General features: G+C 34.7%; 1 protein-coding gene across 1 annotated transcript; it reads left to right on the top strand.

The window, feature by feature from the left end:
• The first annotated feature begins 6,444 nt into the window (after positions 1 to 6,444).
• On the top strand, positions 6,445 to 12,276 carry LOC114322353 (7-deoxyloganetic acid glucosyl transferase). The gene is made up of 3 exons (XM_028269636.2): positions 6,445 to 7,210; positions 7,381 to 8,314; positions 11,594 to 12,276. The coding sequence occupies exons 1-3, from the start codon at positions 6,676 to 6,678 to the stop codon at positions 11,667 to 11,669; spliced, it is 1,545 nt and encodes a 514-aa protein (XP_028125437.2). The 5' UTR covers positions 6,445 to 6,675; the 3' UTR covers positions 11,670 to 12,276.
• The last annotated feature ends 10,320 nt before the right edge of the window (positions 12,277 to 22,596 follow it).

Here is a 22,596-nt window from a genome sequence, read left to right as displayed (position 1 = left end):
CGCTCGAGCGGTCATCCAGGACACATCAAGTCATACAGCTCAGCTCCTAAGGCACTCCGAGCATATTAACCTTATTTCCATTTGTAACCATTTAAGTAAATGCTTAGTCTCTTACATTTATATTTCATTTATTTAAGTTTATAATGTAAATAAGGAAATACCTCCCATCTAGATTCAAAGAAAAATACAAAAAAATCAAAATGCTATTAAATCAAAAAGTGGTTCCCCCAATTTTAGTGTAAAAATAATTTTCCAATTGAAATTTCTAAGTTTAGCATTGAAGTAAAGTGGTTAATATCTCGTAGAAAAATCTCATAAAATCAAATTAGACTATTTAATATATATATATATATATATAAAGAATAATTACCACCAAAAATTATTTTCTAAATCACAAATTTTGAAAATCCAATTTTTACACTTAAAATATTTTCAAGCTAAGTCCAATCATTGACAAAAAAAACTTTTATAATACAACCATCTTTATACAAACAAGAACAAGGGTTGAATCTCAATCCGAGCCGTTACAGGTTGAAAGTTACATGTTGAAGTTGTGACAAATCAAAAATTGATAGATAAATTTTGACAAAATTATGGAATTTAGATTGTAGTTTTCAATCTTTTTTTTTTTTTCATAATTTGTATACAAAAATCTAATTATTTATATTATTTTCTATAAAAATATGTTATTAATTTTTTCACATTCCATGCATAGCACAGGTTTACCACTAGTTATAAAAACCCAACAATGATATATAAGCTCACTTGCTAAACCCATTTTCTAGACCTAATGATGTGTATAATTGATATAATTGATTGATGATTAAAAAAAAATATGAGAGAAAGTATTGACTTAGATATCCTAATTGAGGAAAAGACTATGGTACACACCTTTGTGCACCATATGCACTTTATAACTATAGAAAACTATGACATAACTTCATACTTTTTGAGTTATACTAAAAAAAAAAAAAAAAAAAAATCTTAATCAATTACAAAAAGTCATAACAGAAATCTCAAAATAATGTCATAACTAAAGAAAAAATTTGGTCATAACTAAAGAAGAAAATGGCGTAATTAAGGGTGCATATGGTACAAGGGTGTGTAATAGAATTCTCCTCCTAATTGATTACCACATGGCTTGAAAATTAGGTCTAATTTTTGAACTTGAATAGCAATACTCTACAAAATAAGTGGGTCTAATTTTTGAACTTAAATAGCAATGCTCTAACAAATATAAAAATATGATCCTAGTCTGTAAGAAATATTTGTATATTGAGGTCAAAGCTAAGGAATGGAGGACAGTGGATCAATTGCGAAAGCATGGTAATCAAGGCAGTAGGAATAATGAATTAGAATAAGAGATTCATACGATCTTTGTGGATAATCTTCCTGAATCGATGGATCCAAAAGGGTTGTTTAAAGTATTTACAAATTTCGGGATTGTAAAGGATGTATTCATTCCCAACAAAAGGAGAAAGATGACTAGATCAAGATTTGGCTTTGTACATTATGCTTTTCCAGTGGCAACAAGTATGGCAGTCCAAAAAGCTCATGGACTCTGGTGTGACAACAGAGCATTGAAAGTAAAATAAGCAGATTATGGAAAAGGCAAGGAGGTCAATCAACAGTCACTCAAGGTTCTAGTTCGACGATGGGCTAATGGCAATACTAGCAGAGTCCCAAATATGGTACAAAGGGGAAAGTCGTATGCACAAGCTTTAAGTGGTAAAGGATTAGCACACACAGCAAGTATTACTCTATCAGCTTTCGAGGAAGGAAATGGCTGGCTTTATGATAGTGCGATCATTAGACTCAAACCTCTACACTCTGCGGCAGAGTTTAAAGAGGAATTGAAGCTCAAAGGAATGACAGATATCTAGGTTAGAGATGGTGGTGGTAGAGATATTGTGTTGACCTTTGACTCAATGGGAAGTTTGAAAGAGAATCTCAAAACTATGGAGGGGTGGGTATACGAATGGAGTGAGTTTATCAAGGAATGGACGAAGGGGATGATTTTTTAGCAGGAAAGGCTTGTATGGCTTACCTGTTATGGTGTGCCATTAAACCTATGGAGTAGTAAAACGTTCAGTAATACTAGAAGGTTGTGAGGGGAAATTATAGGTATTGATGATGATATAACTAGAATGAAGTCCTTTCACAGTGGGAAGGTGAGGATTGCCACAACATGTATGGAGTCCATAAACAAAACAATTACTTTGAGTTGCAAGGGGTCAACTTACCTAGTTAAAGTATGTGAAGAACAGGTGGTTATATCGGAGGTAATTTACAAACAGTGCAAGTGTTATAGTGATCATAACCAAGAGGCACATCAAACTTCCAATGGTGAGGAACAAGAGCAGAGATCTGTTCTGGGCAGTAAGAAGGTTGAACACAAGCAGCGATCTATAGTGGGCAGCAAGAAGGTGGATGATGAAGCTGACGTGGAGGGCCAGGCTGGAGGAGAGATAGACAGATGAGGCATTGAGGAGGCAGGTGGGTCAGGGGGTAAGCAATGATGCTTATACTGACATTGATGGACAAGGTAGGGGGCTTAACAGGTCTAGGGTTCAAGAGACTATCATACACATAGGGCAGACAAAATGTATGCAATTACAAAATGAAAGTAATGGGAGTGCAAGTGGGGAAAAGTCAGTCAAATCAGTGATAAACCCTATACAGATTCAAAATGAAGGTAACCGGATAGTGGTGGAAGGAGTGGTTACTCTTGGTTTCATGAGAAGCCTAAGTGGGCCTCAGAAAAATGGGCATGGGCTTAACATTGAGGTACTTTTAGGTCAGGCCTATGTATTAAAGTGTGGCCAAACATTGGGCCATAGATTTTCTAGGATAAGTGAATCTGAGTCCTAGCCATCAAAGGAGAATAATGCTCAACTTAGTAGTGGAAAGGCAGCCTAAGTTAGAGTAGAAGAGGAGTACCAATCGGTGGCACAAAGAGAGTCTATAATGCTAGCTCAAACAAGGAAGACAAACAAACAAGAGAAAGGAAAAGGGACAGCAATAGTTCAGATGAAGAGAAAAGGTAATCTGAAAGTAGGGACTGATTCATCTTTGAAGTTCAAAAAAGGTGCCATATTTAGGTCGGCAACTGCAGCAATCTCTTTATCTATGGCACAAAAATCTGGTAGTAGACAACTATTACTTAATGAGGTAGAGGCATCCCTACAAATTGGGCAGATTCTTGAGATGAATTGTAAAGATAATGAGGAGGAAGTGCTCAGCAAGTTGCTGGAACTGGAAGCAAATGACAAGGAGATACTGGGACCAAGGGGTAGGAAGGCAGTTTAATCTATCCTTCCTGATGTCTGGTGAGTGCATTTGTGTTCAATGAATGTATTATCTTGGAATATTAGAGGGCTAGGTAAGCCTCTTAAAAGAAGAAAACTCAAAACCTTGTTGTATGAAAGGAAGGTATATATGGTCCTACTACAAGAAACAAAGAGACAAGTAATCAATGAGGAATTTGTCGGATCATGTTGACCTAGTGAACAGATGGAATTTATGGCAGTAGACTCAGAGGGAGCAGCTGGTGGTTTACTATTCATCTGAAATCCAGAAGTATTTCAATTCCTAGATTGCCGCAGTAATAGGAATTTCATCATCCTATCAGGTACTCTTTTTAGTAGCTTTGATTGCGTTTTTGTTAATGTGTATGGTCTAAATGATGGTGCTAGTAGGAGAAGAGTATGGGGCATATTGAAGAATCTAAAGTCAATTTATGAAAAACCTTGGTGTTTGGGGGGTGATTTCAATGAAGTCAGGAAATTATCAGAGAGGTTAGGCCGTTCTCAAAGAAATAGTGACATGACTGAGTTCAATGAGCTAATAGAGCATCTGGAAGTGTGTGACATCCCAATGCTGGGGAGAAAATTCACTTGGTGTAACTCTCAAGAAGGTGTCAAATGGAGTAGGTTAGACAAGTTCTTACTTAGTCCAGAATGGGTGCAGAAATTTAGCTTCAAACTATGGGGATTACCAAGAAGGTTCTCGGATCATTGTCATTTATTATTCATGGAAGAAGAAAGAGATTGGGGCCCAAAGCCTTTTAGGTTTCTAAATGCCTAGTCACTACACCCGAATTTCAAAACTTTTGTGCAAAAAACCTAGGTTGCGTCTAATGTAGATGGATGGGTTGGTTTCAAGTGTTTAGGTTTGTTGTCTGGGCCGCATGCTGATGTTCTTCTGTCTTTGTTGTCTGGTTCTGTGATGGATTGGGTTTGTTATCTGGTTCTGTGGTGGATTGGGTTGGTGCTCAGGTGTTGTGCTTGGTCTAACCAATTAGTCTCCTGCTCTTTGTCTGGTTGGTTGTTGGTTTGAATTGGTTGTTGGTCTGAATGGAGTTCATGGCAGCACTGGTCTCATCACTGTTGGTTCTGTGCGCCAAACTGCTGATGTCTGCACTGGTCTCATCATTGCTGATGCTGCTGGTGTTGCTGATGTCTGCCTTGATGAAGTTTTTGATGTTGTGTTCAGGGGTGCAGTACACAATTCTAGATTTAGTGCTGAACTCGAATTAGGTTCAACAGTGCTTGGGGTGAAGGCGTTGTTGTTGTGCTGTTGTAGCCCAACTGCTGCTGCTACTGTTCTGGGTTGTAGTTGTGTCTGTTCTGTTCTTGATGTTTGTAGTGTGTTGGGCTGCTTATGCTTGTGTAGCAGAAGCAACAGTGTGTTTAGGTGCTTGTTGTTGCTGCTAGATGTTGTTGTCTACCAGTTGTGTGCTTGGGGTTGCTTTTTGGTGGTCATAGGTGTTATTGTTCTGTTCTTGCTGTCTGCTTGTTTGTTTTGCTTTGTTTGTTGGTTGCTCACCAACTTCGAGTTTAGAGTTCTGTGCTAGCAGATGATCGGCGTGTGCATCTTGGTGCCAACCTAGTTGGGATTTCAGTGTTACACAGTGATGCTCTTGCACTCTCCTCTTTATTGATGTACTTTTTCATACTTTGTATGTTTTTCCATCAATAAAGCTTTCTTTTGCTGATAAAAAAAAAAATATATATATATATATATAAATGAAAAATGATATATAAACCCATTTTTTTAAATTCATTTTTTAAATCCAATAATGTATAAGTGACATTATTGGTTGATGGTTATAGAAGATATGAGAGAGAGTGTGTTGTGTCAAATATCTTAATTAATTGCTATATCATTACATTTGAAATGTAAATTTAATTTTTACACTTCAATAACAAATAGTCATGCAGTAATGAAACTTCAATACGAAATCTATTAATAATATTAATTGATTACATTTATTTATAAAAAAAAATTAAGAGATAAATGTAATAAATTGATGTGATTACGATTATCAGATCCAATTGATTTTTTCATAAATAATTTTTATATTATAATTTAAAAAATAAACAAATTAAATTATCAAAATAAGAACCCTAATAAACTATACATGCCAAAATAGTCCAGTCCAATTCCTTGTTTTTTTTATGAAACGACAGTCTAGTTCACTTTCAATTAGGGGTGAGCAGCGGATATACCGATCCGCCAAAACCGACCGAACCGAACCGATCCGCCGCATTTTGGACGGATGCGTGATGATGAGCGGACGGTTGCGGATTGATTTTCTCAAATCCGCCAATTTGGCGGACGGATGGCGGATTTGAGATTTTTTGGCCGCAACCGAACCGCCAAACCGCCAAATCGCGAGCACCCCTAGTAATTTATAAGACTTTGTATTTTCAATTTGTTTAAATATTATGTTTGTGTTTTCAATTGAAAAAGAGTTTAAATATTCTGTTGAAAAAAAGTTTTCAACTTAAATATATTTTTTTAATTGAAAAAAATAAACGTATTATTCATATATATTTTTTAGTTTTTAAATGTAACTCTAAAAATAATAAATAGAAAATATGATATATGCTGGTTGGTTTTTGTTTTCAAAAACATATGTAGATGTAACAATACAGAGACATTCAATCTCTACTACTGCTCTGTTCATGGTTTTAGTGGTTTGAATTGTTATTATATTTTAAGAATCACAGATTGTAATACTTTATGGGGATGAATCATGCTGTGATGGTAATATGTGGATGAGGCATGCAGTGATCGTGATATTATAAAGTTTCAAACTTTTTTTCTTTTGATAAGGCATACAGTGATTATAATACTTTTTTAAGTCATTGACTATAATACTTTCTTTTTCTTTTTTTTCTTTTTTTTGTTTGAGGAAGTGCACAAGTTGAATTATCTTGAAAATTTATAAAATTTTAAACCGCCAAACCGATTCGCATCCATCCGCCAAACCGCCAATCCGCTCAATCCACATCCGCCGGATTGGCGGACGGATGCGGATTGATTTTCTTCAATCCGCCAATCTGACGGACGAATGACGAATTGGAGGTTCCGTGGCCGCAACCGACCCGCGCCCACCCCTACTTTCAATCCACGGACAAGTTGCTCCCTTTCAAAATTTATAATATTTATTATATTATTAAAAGAAAAAAAAAACTAAAACAAAAGTTTGTATGTTTGTGAGGGTCGAGCAGTGGACACGTTTAGGTGAGAGAGAGGACCAATCTTTACTGTTCTTTATTTGGGATGGGATGAGGTTGCAGTGGCTAGTGGAATTATTGTACTTTGTGAAAATTAATATATATTAAACTTGTCAAAAAACACAAGAAGTGGGGAAGAAGAGCAGCTAGTATGGAGGATCAACGGCAGCAGCAGCAACAGGCACTCCATTCTCCTCCTCATGTACTCATATTCCCCCTACCCTTACAGGGGCCTGTAAACTCCATGCTGAAGCTAGCAGAACTTCTATGCCTATCCGGACTCCACGTCACCTTCCTGGTCACCGACCACATCCGCAGTCGTCTCCTCCGATTCACCAACATCCAATCCCATTTCAGTCGCTATCCCGGATTCCATTTGGACTCCATCTCCGATGGCCTTCCCGAAGACCACCCTCGATTGGGCGATCAACTCATGGAGATGTTCGATGCTTTCCAAGCTGTTACCAAGCCTCTTTTTCGACAGATGCTTCTGCTCCCAGCTTCCGCGATTGCTCCTCTTCCTCCCGTCACTTTCATTATAGCAGATGGAATCTTGAGTTTTACCATTGATGTTGCTAAAGAGATTGGTCTTCCCATCGTTTGCTGCCGTACTATCAGCCCTTGTTCTCTCTGGATTTTCTTCTGCCTTCCCATCCTCCTTCAATCTGGAGAATTTCCGTTCCAAGGTACTCCTCCTATATGTTTTACACATTCTATGATATTCTTCATTACATGGCAAATCAAAATCCCCCAATCCTATAACTATTATACACTTTTTTTTTTTTTTTGAACGAACTATTATACACTTAGGTTTACTCAGAGAATTTATACATATGTGTATGGAAATTAACTGTAGAAAATGAGTTGGATGCGCTGATATCGAGCGTGCCGGGCATGGAAGGTGTTCTCCGGCGTCGAGATCTTCCGAGCTTCTGCCGGAGAGGCGACCCCGATGACCCAAACATCCGACTCTACATGACGGAGAGACATCAAGTTCCTCGAGCTGACGGCCTCATACTCAACACATTTGAAGACCTGGAAGGACTCTTACTCTCTCAGATACGCACTCTCTGCCCAAATCTCTACACCATCGGACCACTCCACGCCCACCTCAAAGCCCGACTGGCAGTCGACACAGCTCCCGCATCCTCCTTCTCCTCCAGCAGCTTCCGGCAAGAAGATCGAACCTGCTTAAGCTGGTTGGACGAGCAGCCGCCAAAATCGGTGGTCTACGTTAGCTTCGGAAGCCTCGTGACAATAACAGAGGAGCAGCTGGTGGAGTTCTGGGTCGGCCTGGTCAACAGCGGGAAGCGCTTCTTATGGGTCATACGGCCGGATTCCATGGCCGGAAAAGGGTGGGAGAGTCAGATCCCAACCGAGCTCCGGGAGGAGGCCAAGAAGAGAGGGTACATAGTGGGTTGGGCACCACAAGAAGAGGTCCTGGGACACCCATCTGTTGGGGCATTTCTGACTCACAGTGGATGGAACTCGACACTGGAGAGTGTGTTCGTGGGAGTGCCTATGATTTGTTGGCCATACTTTGTGGATCAACAGATCAATAGTAGATTTGTTGGGGAGGTTTGGAAGCTTGGATTGGACATGAAGGACACCTGCGACAGAGTCATTGTTGAGAAGATGGTCAACGACGTGATGGAGGTCAGGAAGGAGGAGTTTGCGAGGTCGGCCGATTGGATGGCTAGTTTGGCCAGACAATCTGTGACCAAAGGTGGAGTCTCCTCTGTTAATTTGGACCGTTTGATTGAGGATATAAGATCTATGAGCCGCCAATCGTAAGCGTCCACAGCTTAATAAGTCTTCGTCTTGACTTTTTAGTCTTTTTAATAATTTTAATTTGGGATTAAAAAATTTAATTTGAGAAGAATTTTTGGCTGTGTTTGGTTGTGCTTTTGAAATGTGATTCTACATGCTAATTTCAGCTCCATATTTGATAAGAGTTCTGGAATTAATTTTCTAAAACTCTGTCGAAAGCTCTGTTCATTCTGCGCGTTTCTTGTATTTTTTTTGGCCAGGAGAAGACCGCTCGATCGTCCCTAGGGACTACTACCACCCGGATGTCCTTGGGGACATCCACCCGGATGTCCTCTGTTGTACAGATTTTTTTTTTTTTTTTTTTTTTTTTGCAATTGATTTATATAATTGGAAAAAATATTTTCTGAATTTTTTAAAATTTTTAATGTGCTTTAAAATAATTTTGAGTTGTATGTTTAGTTAGGAGTCGTAAATTTTTGTATCACATATCAAATATCACATCAACAATTCCCCACTCAAATCAAACCTCTTTTGCAAAACTATTTTCAAAACTCTTTACCAAACAAATTTTCTACACTCAAATCATAATTTTACAGCACACAAACTCAAAATACAACTCATACTCTCAAATCACATTTACAAAACACAACCAAACGCAACCTTTGATTTTTTTTTGGGAAGTGATTGGGACCCCCTCCAATCACCACTTCCACCCCCTATACACACGTGGCGGGTGGTGATTGAAGGAGAAGGAAAAAAAGAAAAAGAAAAAAGAAAAATTGACTAATGAGAGAAAGAGGGGGTCCAAAGGGATGCCTCGAGGGGGTCCAACTCATTTTCTTTTTTAAATAAAAAAGATAATAATTATGGATTAGAGATTAAAAAGTCTATTTTATTTTTTGAGATTATTTTAATCCCAAATCTACCCAAACCCACTTCCCAAACAATGGTTTTGTCTTGAGAGGTGTTAATGGTGGTTTTTTTTAGTGTTTTTTTTTTTTAATTTTTATATTTAATTTTTTTAATTTTTTTTATATAGTATTTGTTTTTAGTTAATGCTGAGAAAAAAAAAAAAAACTGTTTTTAATAAGTAAATAAATAAAAAAAATTGATGTGAAATTAGATTTTTTTAGTGATTCACGAAAGATTTGTTGATTTTTTTTTTATTATATTAAAATAATTTTTAATCTGTTTCTAGGGCTAATCAAGATTTATAGTTAAAATTTTAAAAAATTATAACAAATTATCAAATTATTATTTTTATTTTTTTATTATTCTTTTATAAAAAGTCAAAATAACATTTAAAAAGACAACTATCAAACCAGCTTCCATGATCCATTATTGTATCGAATCCATTATTGTATCGAATTAAGAAGAGTGGACTTGTTTAAATTATTTTCCATACGTTGCTAGCGGTGGAAATAATGTGTATATATATATTTATATTTGGTAGTGGCTTTGGTCCAGTCTAAGATCGGACTGGACCGTATTGTTGGGTTCGTGGAAACTCACCACGAGTTCCGTTTTGATAATTCGAACCGTTTAATGTGTAGAATTCGTCGAGTATTATATGCCTGTAAAAAATTACGTTGATCGGATATCGATAGCTATGTGAACAAAACAGTTTTTTATCAACCGTTAATTTTTTCACCGTCTATTTTTTTTTATATAAAATTAATTTGATCACATAGCTATTGATATCTGATCAATGTGATTTTTTATAGGCATGTAATACTCGACGAGTTCTACACATTGAACGGTTCGGATTATCAAAAATGATCTAAAACATAGATCCGTAAATCAAACTAAATAGATCTAATTTTAATCTCAACTTAAAACAAGCTGGACGTATATATTTCCTGATCCCATCTAAGATTATTTGACTTTTTTTTGTGGTAGGAGAATTATATTATATTTCTTGTTGTCTTTTTCCTAAGGCGGTGGATCTATAGATGTTATTCTCCCTTAAAATGAAGCATTCTCTAATTGGGGAGTTATTTGAGATATGTTATATAAATATATTTTTTTGATTTTTTAGTTTAAAAAAAAAAAAAAAGATGTATTTTGAAATAATTTTTTACTCTTTATGAAAAGATGTGTAATAAAATATTATAGTAAAATCAAAATGATCATTTTATCCTTTTGACTTTTTGATTTTTAACTCCTTGACTTTTGAATAGTTGAATTTAAAAGACAAAATAATAATTTTGTCCTAGTGACTTTTCCCACAAGCTATGTAACAACTCAGATTTTTTAATTATTCTGTACAATTTATACCAATATCATTTAATCACAATTAAGAAAATATATAATTTATTTTATTATTATTATTATGTGTAATTTTATAAAATGATATAATGATTAAGAATTTAGAGATAAAAAATGATCAAAATATAATATTTATAATTACGTTAAACTTAGATAAGTTTAAATTAATGGAAATTAATAGGAAGGTGACAGGTGACAACTTGGTTGGGTGGCCACGGCAATCTCTCTATAAAAGAGAGGATTTGTTGGGTTTAAGCCCCAAGGTCACAAGTTCAATTCTTCCCTTGGGTCAATCTCTTGGGCGAAGCATTGTTGGTTAGGAGGTTAGACCTCAAGGATGCCTCATCAGTTACTTGGTGTGGGTTTAATGCTCCCCTGCTGTGCGAGTCCTGACTTAATCGAAACTTGCCTTAAGAGGTTGGGACAAGCTTCCAGGTTGTAGTCTCTTACTCGGAACGGACAACAGGACACCCTGGTGATCTCCTCATGGGGCGCTGCCTGCCTTGGACCTGTGGGAGGGTTGGAGGATTTCCCTGTAACAAAAAAAAAAAAAAAAAAAAGGAAGAGAAAAAAAAAAAAGAAATGAGTGAAAGGAAGGAGAAAGGAAGGAAGGAAATGGAGGAAAAAAATTATGGAAGCTAAGAGGTTTTTGGTAGTGGAACGAAAGAGTGAGGTATTAAAGTTAAGGTGAATTATATTATATCTTGAGTTACTAAAATATATTTTACTTATGTTTTGACTTAACATATTTATTTTATACAAGTTATGTTTTGTAAATTATTATAAACTATATTATTATTTCAGTTACGTGGATTATTTTCTGAACCCTATTTGCTAAAGTGAGACCTATGGATATGTTTGTTTATATTTTAAAGAATATTTGGTTATGATCTTATATATAATTATGCTTTGTAAGTACCATCACGGGAGTCACATGCCTTGGGAGATTTATATAACCACTGACCCCTGTTTGACCACTTTGTAATCCTCTGTTTGTCATGGATCCATTAACCCTTTGAATTTTGGTGTAGAGCAAAGTGCTGTACGGAGCTAAGTGCAACACTATGGTGGGAGTCACCTCTAGAGTTTGTACAAGCCACCTCTTGAGTCCATACATTTGTCCGGTTTTTTACCGTGGTTATGACTTCTGGAGTGGAACAAAGTGCTATACGGAACTAAGTGCTACACTATAGTGGGAGCCACCTCTAGAGTTCATATGAACCATCTCTTGAGTCCATGCATCTGTTCTGTATCGTGGTTATGATTATGTAGATGATTTCCGTATTTGATCTCTGTATTATATATTCTGTATTTTAATATCAAGCTCTGTTTAGCCAATAATTATCCACGGTGAATTTATGCCCTTATACTCTTAGTATAATATGTCTCACTCTGCCATGTGCTTATAATTGTTTATCACTTTTCAGGTGATATGTCAGGGCAAACGCGTAGGGTAGGCCCGAAGCACTTTTTAGAGATAGTTCAGTTCTGACAAGTTAATTAAATAGAAGCTCCATTGATTATTTTGGTAACGTCATTTGAATATTATTTCCGCTCGCGTTTATTTATTTGTTTAAGAATTGGCTAGAGATAATCTCAGTTACTGGCCATTACGATGCTTAATCCTTGGGTACAGGAAGCGGGTCGTGACAAGTGGTATCAGAGCAATGGTTTTAAAAAAATAAATAAATAAAATAAAAACATCATTGGAGCATTGGACACACGCACATTTAAGAAGTAGGATAGCGAGTAATTAGTACCTAAATATTATATTTTGTTCGTCGATTTAATTATATTATAATTTTTTATGATTATATATATATATTATTATTAAATTTTTTTTTTGTGCATAATTTGTGAAGGATGTTAGATAAAATTTTATATGCTATAGCAAAAGAAAGAAAATATATAGAGGGTGTCGGGGTCAAGCACCTACCAAAATTATAATATAATTAAATACATTAAATTTTCAGTTCAGTAATCAAAAAAAAAAATCGACTTTAAAAAAAAAAGTGAGTTCAAATTATAAAGATATTAATTTTGAAACTATTTTTCATCAGTAGAAAGTTCGCGGATAAAAGAAATGGAAGCACATATCAAATTCGTTCAACTATTGCATGTGGTTCTGTCATTTTATTTTCAGTTATTTGTTTAATTATGTTCTTATTTTATTTTATTTTATTACAAAACTAATGATAAGTTTTAAAGTCATCGATTGTTTCTCATTTTGGCCCAAAATAATTTTTGACAACTAAACAGTGAGTTGTTTTTCGTAATTTTTTTTTTTAGGTAACATTTTTATCAGATTAATCATCTAATAGATATTTATCAGAGTGCGCAGCGGTTAATTTACGCATATGACAAATTTCAAGGACGAAATTTTAAACGGATGAAAGATTGTAACAATTCAGATTTTTAATTATTCTGTACAATTTATACTAACATTATTTAATCACAGTTAAAAAAATATATAATTTATTTTATTATTATTATGTGTAATTTTATAAAATGATATAATGATTAAGAATTTAGAGATAAAAAGGATCAAAATATAATATTTATAATTAAGTGAAGTTTGAATAAGTTTAAATTAATGAAAATTAATAGGAAGGTGACACGCGCCAACTTGGTTTGGTGGCCACGGCAATCTCTCTATAAAAGAGAGGATTTGCTAGGGTGAAGAATAAGAAAGAAAAGGATGAAAAAAAAAAGAAAAAAGAAAGAAAGAATGGAGAGAAAGGAAGGAGAAAAAAAGGAACATAATGGAGGAAAAAAATTATGAAAGTTAAGTAATTTTTGGTAATGAAACGAAAGAGTGATGTATTAAAGTTTGGTAGTGGAATGAAAGAGTGAGTTATTAAAGTTAATGTGAGTTATATTATACCTTGAGTTATCAAAATGTATTTTACTTATATTTTGACTTACTATATTTATTTTATACATGTTACGTTTTATAAATTATTATAAACTATATTATTATTTCAGTTACGTGGATTATTATCTGAACCCTATTTGCTAAAGTGAAACCTATGGATATGTTTGTTTATATTTTAAAGAATATTTGGCTATGACCTTATATATAATTATGCTTTGCGAGTACCACCACGGGAGTCCCATGTCTTGAGAGACTTAAATGTGATCCTCTGTTTGTCATGGATCCATTGACCATCTGAATTCTGGTGTGGAGTAAAGTGTTGTACGGAGTTAAGTGATACACTATGGTGGGAGTCACCTCTAGAGTTCGTACGAGCCACCTCTTGAGTTCCTACATTTGTCCTGTTCTGTACCGTGGTTATGACTTCTGGTGTGGAGCAAAGTGCTATACGGAACTAAATACTACACTATGGTAAAAACCACCTCTAGAGTTCGTATGAGCCATCTCTTGAGTCCATACATCTGTTCTGTTCTGTTCCGTTCTGTACCGTGGTTATGATTATGTAGATGATTTCCGTATTTGATCTCTGTATTATATATTATGTATTTTAATATCAAGCTCTGTTTAGCCAATAATTATCCATGGTGAATTTTATGCTCTTATACTCTTAGTATAATATGTCTCACTCTGTCATGTACTTATAGTTGTTTACCACTTTCAAGTGATATGTCAGGGCCAGCGCGTGGGGTAGGCACGAAGCACTTTGTAGAGATAGTTCAGCTCTGACAAGTTAATTAAATAGAAACTCCAATGATTATTTTGGTACCCTCACTTGAATATTATTTCCGCTATCGTTTATTTATTTGTTTAAAAATTGACTGGAGGTAATTTCAGTTACTGGCCATTACGATACTTAACCATTGAATACGGGAAGCGGGTCGTGACAAGCTACCTATGAATAGTATAGAATATTTAATTTTTTAAATAATTTTTTAACTTTTTAATTTTTTTTTTTTAATTTATCTCAAATAACGCCCAAGAAAAAAAATATTAATAAATATGGTGTTAGTAGATTGGTTGGTTTTCTTATTTTAAAAAAGAAAATTATTTAAAATTTTTAAAAAAACCTTTTAACTTGACTTAGGCCAAGTTTGGAAAGACTAAAAAAGTGCACTTTTTGTCTTTTTGGATTATAAAATTGAGGTTGAAAATATGGATGTTTGGGTTAACTTTTTGACTTTTTATTGAAAAATGTGTAATAAAAAATTGTAAAAATTGATTTGTAGGGAAAAATTTGAATTGGGAGTTGTGCAGCCGTAATTGTTGACTTTTGGTGAATAGTGTTAACTTTTTAACTTTTTAACTTTTTAACTTTTTTGGAAGTACCCAAACTTGACCTTACCATATAAAAACGAAGGAAACCATATATATATATATATATATATATTTCTCCTCAAAAAGAGTTCCTAGCTTTTTCAGTCTTGTCTCAAGACAAGAAAGCATTGGTAGAATACATAAAGTGGGCGAGAGTAGCTTGCCAGCAAAGGGTGTTTATGGTAGTCCCTTGTTTGATAAGAGCAGGAAGTACAATTGGCTGCAACATTTTTTAGCTTGTTGGGTGGGGGCAATTGGAGGAAGACAGCATGGCTCCAAGCTAGCAAGGAAGCTCAGCGGTGTCAAATTTTAATTTCTTATACATTTGGTTGTTTGGAACCCAACTCCTTTGTTACATCTGTTAGAAAAATATATTAAAAGTCATGTTTTTATATAATGGGATTTAGCATTTATTTTTAATAATGTCAGTTATTCTAATTTTGATGAGAATCGTTACGAGTAATATTTGCATTATATTATTTATCTATTGTTCAGTATGTGTGTCATTTATTCTATGAAGTATGTGATCTGGTGTGTAGAGTTCTGCTTCCTCATGGAAGATCAAATCATTAGTTCTTATAGAATATAAGTAGTGCACAGTCTAAGATAGATTTGGACACACCATCTATACGACTGTAGCATGGTTTTTGAGTATGTCTGTCATGACTACAGAAAACGGTGAAGTTTTAACTCATTGTGCTAGCAGGCTTTGTACGTATTGAAAAGATTGTCTTGGGATAATTGTTCATATACAGATTAGATAAGATAATTTATATTTCATAGTTATTATGAGTGTTTATGCTCTATTAATAATCGCATGCATTTAGTGTTGGTCATCTTGATTCATATAAGAGTGACATTCTTTATCGGTCAATAAGTTCGTTAAGTTGGTATAGACACTCCATTTTTAGTGATTCTAAGACTTTGGACGCTTGTTGGTCTCCCGATGAAAAAATGGTAATTACTTCAACTGTAAAATAAAAATTTTATATTTTGATTAAGGGTGTAAAAAAAAAAAAAAAAACAAATAACATTGTAAGGAGGTGAAAGTAGGAATGACAACGGGGCGGGGCGGGGTCGAGGATCACCTTCCCCGTCCCCGATCCCCGATGGTAAGAATGTCCCCGTTCCCGGCCCCGATCCCCGACGGGGAATCTATTACCATCCCCGTCCCCGTCCCCGTCCCCTAACGGGGATTGGGTTTCCCCGACCCCAAAAATTCTCCGGATCCATAAGAAAAAAAAAAAAAAAAAAAAAAAAAAAAAAAAAGAAGAAGAAGAAGAAGCAAAAACACAGTAGTAACAACATCCTCAACATCAACATCATCAACAACAATATCATCAAACAACATCAACAACACACAAATAAATCTGAGTAGAGAGAGATAAATCTAAGTAGAGAGAGAGAGAGAGATCCATCTGCTCAGATCTGGCGTGGCAGAGGGAACGTCGTCGTCGTCGTCGGAGGTCTCGGAGGAGAAGGAGGTGGCCCTCGTCGTCGGAGGAAGAGGAGGAGGAAGAGGAGTTGGCGCTCGTCGTCGTCGTCGTCGAAGGAGGAGGAGGAGGTTCTGATTCGGTGGAACGTCGTCGTCGGCTGTAGACACCTTATTCGGCAATGATTCTGTAGACACCTTATTTGCCATTGATCTTCACAAGAGCTACACAGCAGAGAGAGAGAGAGAAAGGGACTCAGAGATGTGAGTGTGACGTGAGTGAGAGAGAGGGCCTCAAAACATATAATATAATATATATATATTATAATAACCCTAAACATATAATATAATATATATATATATATTATAATAACTATACGTGGGGATCAGTCGGGGATCTGTCAGGCCAGGCCTGGGGTTGGGGAACTTATCCCCGTTCCCGGCCCGAAAATCATCGGGGATTTAATTTTCAATACCATCTCCGGCTTTATGGGGATAATTTTTGAGAAAAAATCGTTCTAATCAGGATCGAGGGATCAGGTCCCAATCGGATCAAGTTTAAATTGTCATCCCTAGGTGAAAGTGGGAAGAAAAATGTGCCATAAGTGCAGAACACGTGGGTGAGAAGAAAAACGCATGTTTTGACCCGTGGTTCACACGTCGATGTGTACTTCCCTTCTATAACATAAATGGCATAATATATATATGGAAAATTATTCAATATTTTTGAAATATCATTTGTATGTATTTTTTAATCAATTACTATTTAATATATATTTTTATATTTTTTAATCACTCAATATAATATCTTATCTATTCATCTTCTTTATCAATTATAATATGATAAAATACTATATATTCATATTTCAGAATTACTTTATATGTAGGTCCACGCATCTCCACAGTGCAAAATCGCATTCTGTTGGTTTCGTAAACTCATCGCGAGTTTATATTAATAATTTAAAACAATTATGGTCTGTTTGGTAATTATTTCGTTTTTGATTTTCAATTTATATTTATAAAAATTTAAAAAATTATTACAAAAATTTGTTTGATAATTTTTTTAGTTTATAAATAATTGTCTCAATTTACAAATTTGAGAAAAAAACGTAAACTTAAAAAATGAGTTTACGTTTTCAGTTTTCAATTTTTTTTTCAAATAATTTATTTTCAATTTTTTTTTTCAAATAATTTTTTTTTCAATTAATGTTTTTTTCAAATAATCTTTTTTTTCAAATAAATTTTTTTCCTAATTAAATTTTTTTTCAATTATTTTTTTAATTAATTTTTTCAATTATAATGTGTGTGATCCCATTGTCATAAATAATAAAAATAAATATAAATATTTTAGGCCTGAACAAATATATTTTTTAGTTTATATTTTTAAAAATTTTTAAACATTTTGTTCAAACCAAACACGTTTGTAATTAATGTTTTTTTAAAAATAAACAAAAACTAGTTTATAAAATTTTTAGAAACATAAATCAAAAACGTAAAAGTTACCAAATGCTACCTTAATATTTAAAATTTGTTTATTTTAGTTTTATAAAAATTGTATTGATTAAATATTTGATAATCATTTAATCAGATTAAATTTATATCAATAGTAATTATGATTTTTAAAATAAATTATTGACATAAATGTGATTTGATTAAATGACAATTGATATTCGATCACCGTAAATTTTTTATAAAAATAAAATACTCAACGAAATCTAATTATTAAACCGTTTCAATTATCAATATATGCTCCATCTTTAGCCCACTAAATCCAACAAGATACTCTAGTTTAAAAAACCCAACTAATTAAAGAGAGGCACTATCCATATTCATATATATATATATATATATATGAAAAGGCTTAAGGTCTATTTTGAAAACTTGCTTAAAAGTTAACTTTTTAAATATTAGAAATTAGGCGTTCATGTGGCATGATCTTTTGAACCTGTTTAAATCTAAACCTTTTGAACTTTATACATGTAAGTTTGAATTTGAATTCAAAACTTATATGGATAACCATTCAGGATATCTATATCTATCATATCAACTGATATAGATAGATTGATATATATGGTTATATATCTGAATATATATTTTAGATAATATACTGATATATCAGATATGTATATCAGATACGTTATGTGATTTTTATCCATAACCTTTTTTTCCCAAACTCTCTCTCTAACTCTGTCCCATATGAGAACAATCCATCTTCTGCACTGTAACTTGTGTGGGTGATACTCATATTATAGTATCACTCCACTGCTGGGTTTGTTGTTCGCATTTTGGAAGCACGTGATTTACCCACGAGATTCTTCACTAAAAGGTATGATTCTAATTTTTCATCCGTTGCGTCATAATACTTTATGATTTACATTGGTATAAGAGCCAATATGAGTATTTTCGTGCTTATTTTTATGCATTAAAATATGTGTATATTTTTGTATAAATATATATACATGATATATGCATGAATATTAACAAAGGAGGAAGATGTCCACTCTCATTAGATTAAGAGCATAAAATACTTCATTTTTATATTCATTAAATGTCATTTTTAATGCCATAAATGTATTTATTTTGAAAAATGGGGTTCGGGTGTACCGAAATTGGACCAGAAGACACCCCGAAAGGCGGTGCGTGTGCCTCACACGCCAGATGATGCCTTCAGCGGCGGGCAGGCGCCACCACGCGCTGTCACGCGCCTCCACGCGCTTCCACGCGCCAAGCGCACAATACACGGGCCTACACGCGCCATCACGCGCGTTAGTCGGGTTGTCCACGCGCTCGCCGTCCGCACTGCGCACCCTCGTGCCGCACGCTGAGCAGCCTTCTGAGCCGCGCTGTTTTTACTCTGCGGCTTGGCTGGCTTGGCTACTGGTACTAAGGCGCTGTTTGTTTTGTTTTAAATTCTGAATCGCGTTAAATGGTCATAATTAATTCGTTATAACTTTGTTTTAAGCGTGGTTGGGACCGTTAGACTCAAAATTAATTTTTCTATTTTCTGTAAAATTTTCAAAATTTTATAAAAATAAAAAATATTTTTCTTGAAATAATAATTTATTATTTCTGCTTTAAAATGCATCTGACGTTGCATGATTAAGTTTCTGGGGTTGAATTTTTTATTGTAGACTATTGTTGTAGTTTACTATTTACTAGTATGATTATTGCATTTTACCTGATTTTGAAATATTTATTTCTAATTTTATGTGTGTTTATTAGTTATTTAAAATTCCAGAAAATACCAGAAAATACCAGAAAATTCCAGAAGTGATATACTTTCTGTTATGGCATAATTTGAATATTGTTATTTTTTGCCTAGCGTTTCTAATATGTTGTAATTAGAATAGCATGATCAATTGTTATTTGTTTAAATTCCATTATTAATTGTGGCATAACATGAGTTGGTTGTGAATCTACATTATGATGCTATTGTATGGAATTATAATTTTTTTTATCATGTTTTTAGACATGCCATAGTCAGTGGAGATTGTTCGGTTGAGAGAAATCTTTGTAGATTTACTCCCGAAAACTAATATTTTGCGCATAAGTTAAATTAAATTTTGGATAATTGTCACCTGTGGCGCAAGAGATGATTACGAGCTTAGCGAATTTTCGATCTTGCGACTTGTGTAATATTGTCACTATTTAATTTAGATTTTTACGGCAAAATTATATTATGCTAATAAAAAAAAATTAATCCCAATGCGAATTTCTCTCTAAATTGACTTAGCTTATGGAACTTAATTTGGTTGACCTAGACTTAGTAGAGATGTTCAAATGTGAACAATGTAATCCTATTCTTTAGATGAGAAAAAGTCTTGGAGATTTTAGGTCATACCTTAATTGAGCCAAAGTAAGGAAACATGACTCAAAGTCGCCCTAGTTTTTGTTGCCTTGTTTGGCACAACAAAATTTGATGTGTGCGCTATGGTTAGCGGCACACTACGTAGTTTTGATTGGCGAGTTTTGGAGTTATGAAATTAGTAAGCCCTCAATAGATCTATATATGATCTTGACTATTGAGCTGCACGGATTGAATTTGTAATTTGACTTGTAAATAATGTTACATCATTGGATGAAGTAACATTCAAGAGTCACGTCATCCAAGAAATGCGAGCTTAAATAAATTAGTCATTAAGTGTAAGACGAGTAACCAGTACGAGCAGTGTTTTGCTCTCTACCCAACTATTGGAAGTGGATGGAGCAAAATTTCATGCACTATAATAGTGTGCGTTGAAATATCACGTGAAGTTAAAAGATTAGCGCTTAGAAGCTGCAAAATCTATAAACACTATGTGAAAAGATTAGCGCTTAGAAGTTGCAAAATTTATTAACACTAAGTGAAAAGATTAGCGCTTAGTGGCTGCAAAATCTATTAGCATTGCCAGCATGTCTAAGTCTGGACACTTATTGTTTCCACACTTGAGTGTGAGACATGAGGAGGGGCTTCTTTGTATGATTCCTTAGCTAGGCTAACGTTTTTGAATAACGTTTACCACTAAGTGCAAACGTTGCAGCATAGTAATGAAAAGGTCAAGGCCGACAATGTTGTTATGACTCTAAGAATTTAACGCATGGCTCGTGAGAGCATTGTGTTGAATTAGACTCTTCAGCCTAATTCGCGCTTAAGTTACTTCAGGAGCTGTCATAGTTGATAGCTTATTCTCTCATTCTTGTGGATAGTAGAATTAATTGCAAGTAACTATGAAGCGAGAAATAGATATAGCAAGAGGAGTATCGTCATCTTTCAACTAGATGCAGTAAAGTATATAGAGAATAAAATTAACTTGAAGGTGCAGGGGATTAGCACTTACTAGTTAAATTTACGACTTAGGCGCACTTGATATCTCCATGACATCCTTTTATGATCTAGTGAATATGAATTAGTCGTGAGTCATTACCTAGTTGGGCCTAAACCTTTAAAACTTGTCTTCGAGAACTCACACATTAAGATGATTGGAATTAGTTTATGACATTGGTCATGAACTAGTGGCTTATTATACTTAATCACATTAATGAGATGATGACACGATGGTTTGAGTAGGCCTTCTCGGGCCCACTCGCTGTCTTGTAAACACATAGGGTCATGTGGCGCATTATTGTATGCGGTCATGTAAACCCTCCGGGTCATGTGCATATAGGTAAGCAGCTTTGTGGTAGTGTAACTAAGTCACATAAAGTTTTCTTAGTAAAGGTGACGTGAATAGTGTTTTTGGAACTCTATAAGATAGAGAATTCTAAGCTTAGCGCTCTATGTAGCTTAGTTGAGAATGGAAAGAAATTTACAATATCCTAAGGACAGTGGGAGTGATGTCCTTGCTATTGGATTACTCCATTAGAGAAGAATACTCTATATTATTAGTTGCGTGGTAGTGAATGCGAAAATTTTCCATGTCATCACTGGGTGATTGAGAAAGAAACATTCATGATTGTTCCGCAAGATGATAAAGATTGCTCCGCAAGATGATAAAGAGCTTAGGATAATGCCAAAGGCTCTAGTCCCCTGTTTTTAGAAAGTGGATTAATGTTGCGCAGTTTAAAACAAAGTCTTTGAGGATTAACCATTTCTATAATTTGGTTGACTTTCCATTATGACGCGAAACTGTTCTAAAGTTATGCGTAATTTGGATAGTCATTGTTGAGGCACAAGGCTTGCTAGATACCGAAAAGTCGCACCATTGAGGAAAGTGTAGACCATAAGAAGACTTCCTCCTGGAGAATGAGGTTATTTTGACTTAGGCTATGATTGACATAAGTTCGGAACATTGATTTGTGGACATTGTAACCCAACTTTCTCGTTAGAGAATTGGATAAGTAGATCCGTAGGGATTTACCTTCTGCTTTTATGGTGAAAAGTTAGGAGCGCAAAAAGGTTGCTAGTTCCAATAAATCTTTTATAGCCTAAAACAGTTATCCAAATAGTGGTTCTTAGATTTCGTCAAGCCATGATTGGCCAACGATGATCAATGAAGACCACTGAGGCATGATCAATGGTCCAAAAGAAGTTTTTCCTTACTTAGTCATTATGAGCCAGGAATTTATAGGGTTGTCGCCACCTAGGGTGGGCAGTCCTCTGTTTTAGATATGATGGACATGGGTGATGTAATTTATATGCTCGGATGTACGATCCTTAGGGATTGTTTTGGGAGAATTCCTATTTTGTCTTCGATGACTTACATAAGGAATATCCTAGAACAATTCTAGATGCAAAATTGCAAACCCATTGACTTACCTATCGGTAAAAGCCAAAGCCTTAGCTATTGAGTGAATCCTCGGATTGTCTTTGGGAGAAACAGATGACCTATATTCCTTGATTTTTTCTTTGTTGTGGGAGCCTAAAGTACACTATA

This window comes from Camellia sinensis, chromosome 8 (genome assembly GCF_055761805.1).
Source record: "Camellia sinensis isolate YWXY chromosome 8, ASM5576180v1, whole genome shotgun sequence".
Taxonomy (NCBI): domain Eukaryota; kingdom Viridiplantae; phylum Streptophyta; class Magnoliopsida; order Ericales; family Theaceae; genus Camellia; species Camellia sinensis.
This window is presented reverse-complemented; position numbering and strand designations above follow the sequence as displayed.

What these genes read in the sequence shown, in the direction of transcription:
- LOC114322353 (XM_028269636.2), top strand. Translation starts at nt 6,676, where the DNA reads ATGGAGGATCAACGGCAGCAGCAGCAACAGGCACTCCATTCTCCTCCT. An exon ending in TGGAGAATTTCCGTTCCAAG is followed by an intron (nt 7,211 to 7,380) that starts GTACTCCTCCTA and finishes AATTAACTGTAG; the next exon opens with AAAATGAGTTGGATGCGCTG. An exon ending in AGATCTATGAGCCGCCAATC is followed by an intron (nt 8,315 to 11,593) that starts GTAAGCGTCCAC and finishes ATTTTGGTGTAG; the next exon opens with AGCAAAGTGCTGTACGGAGC.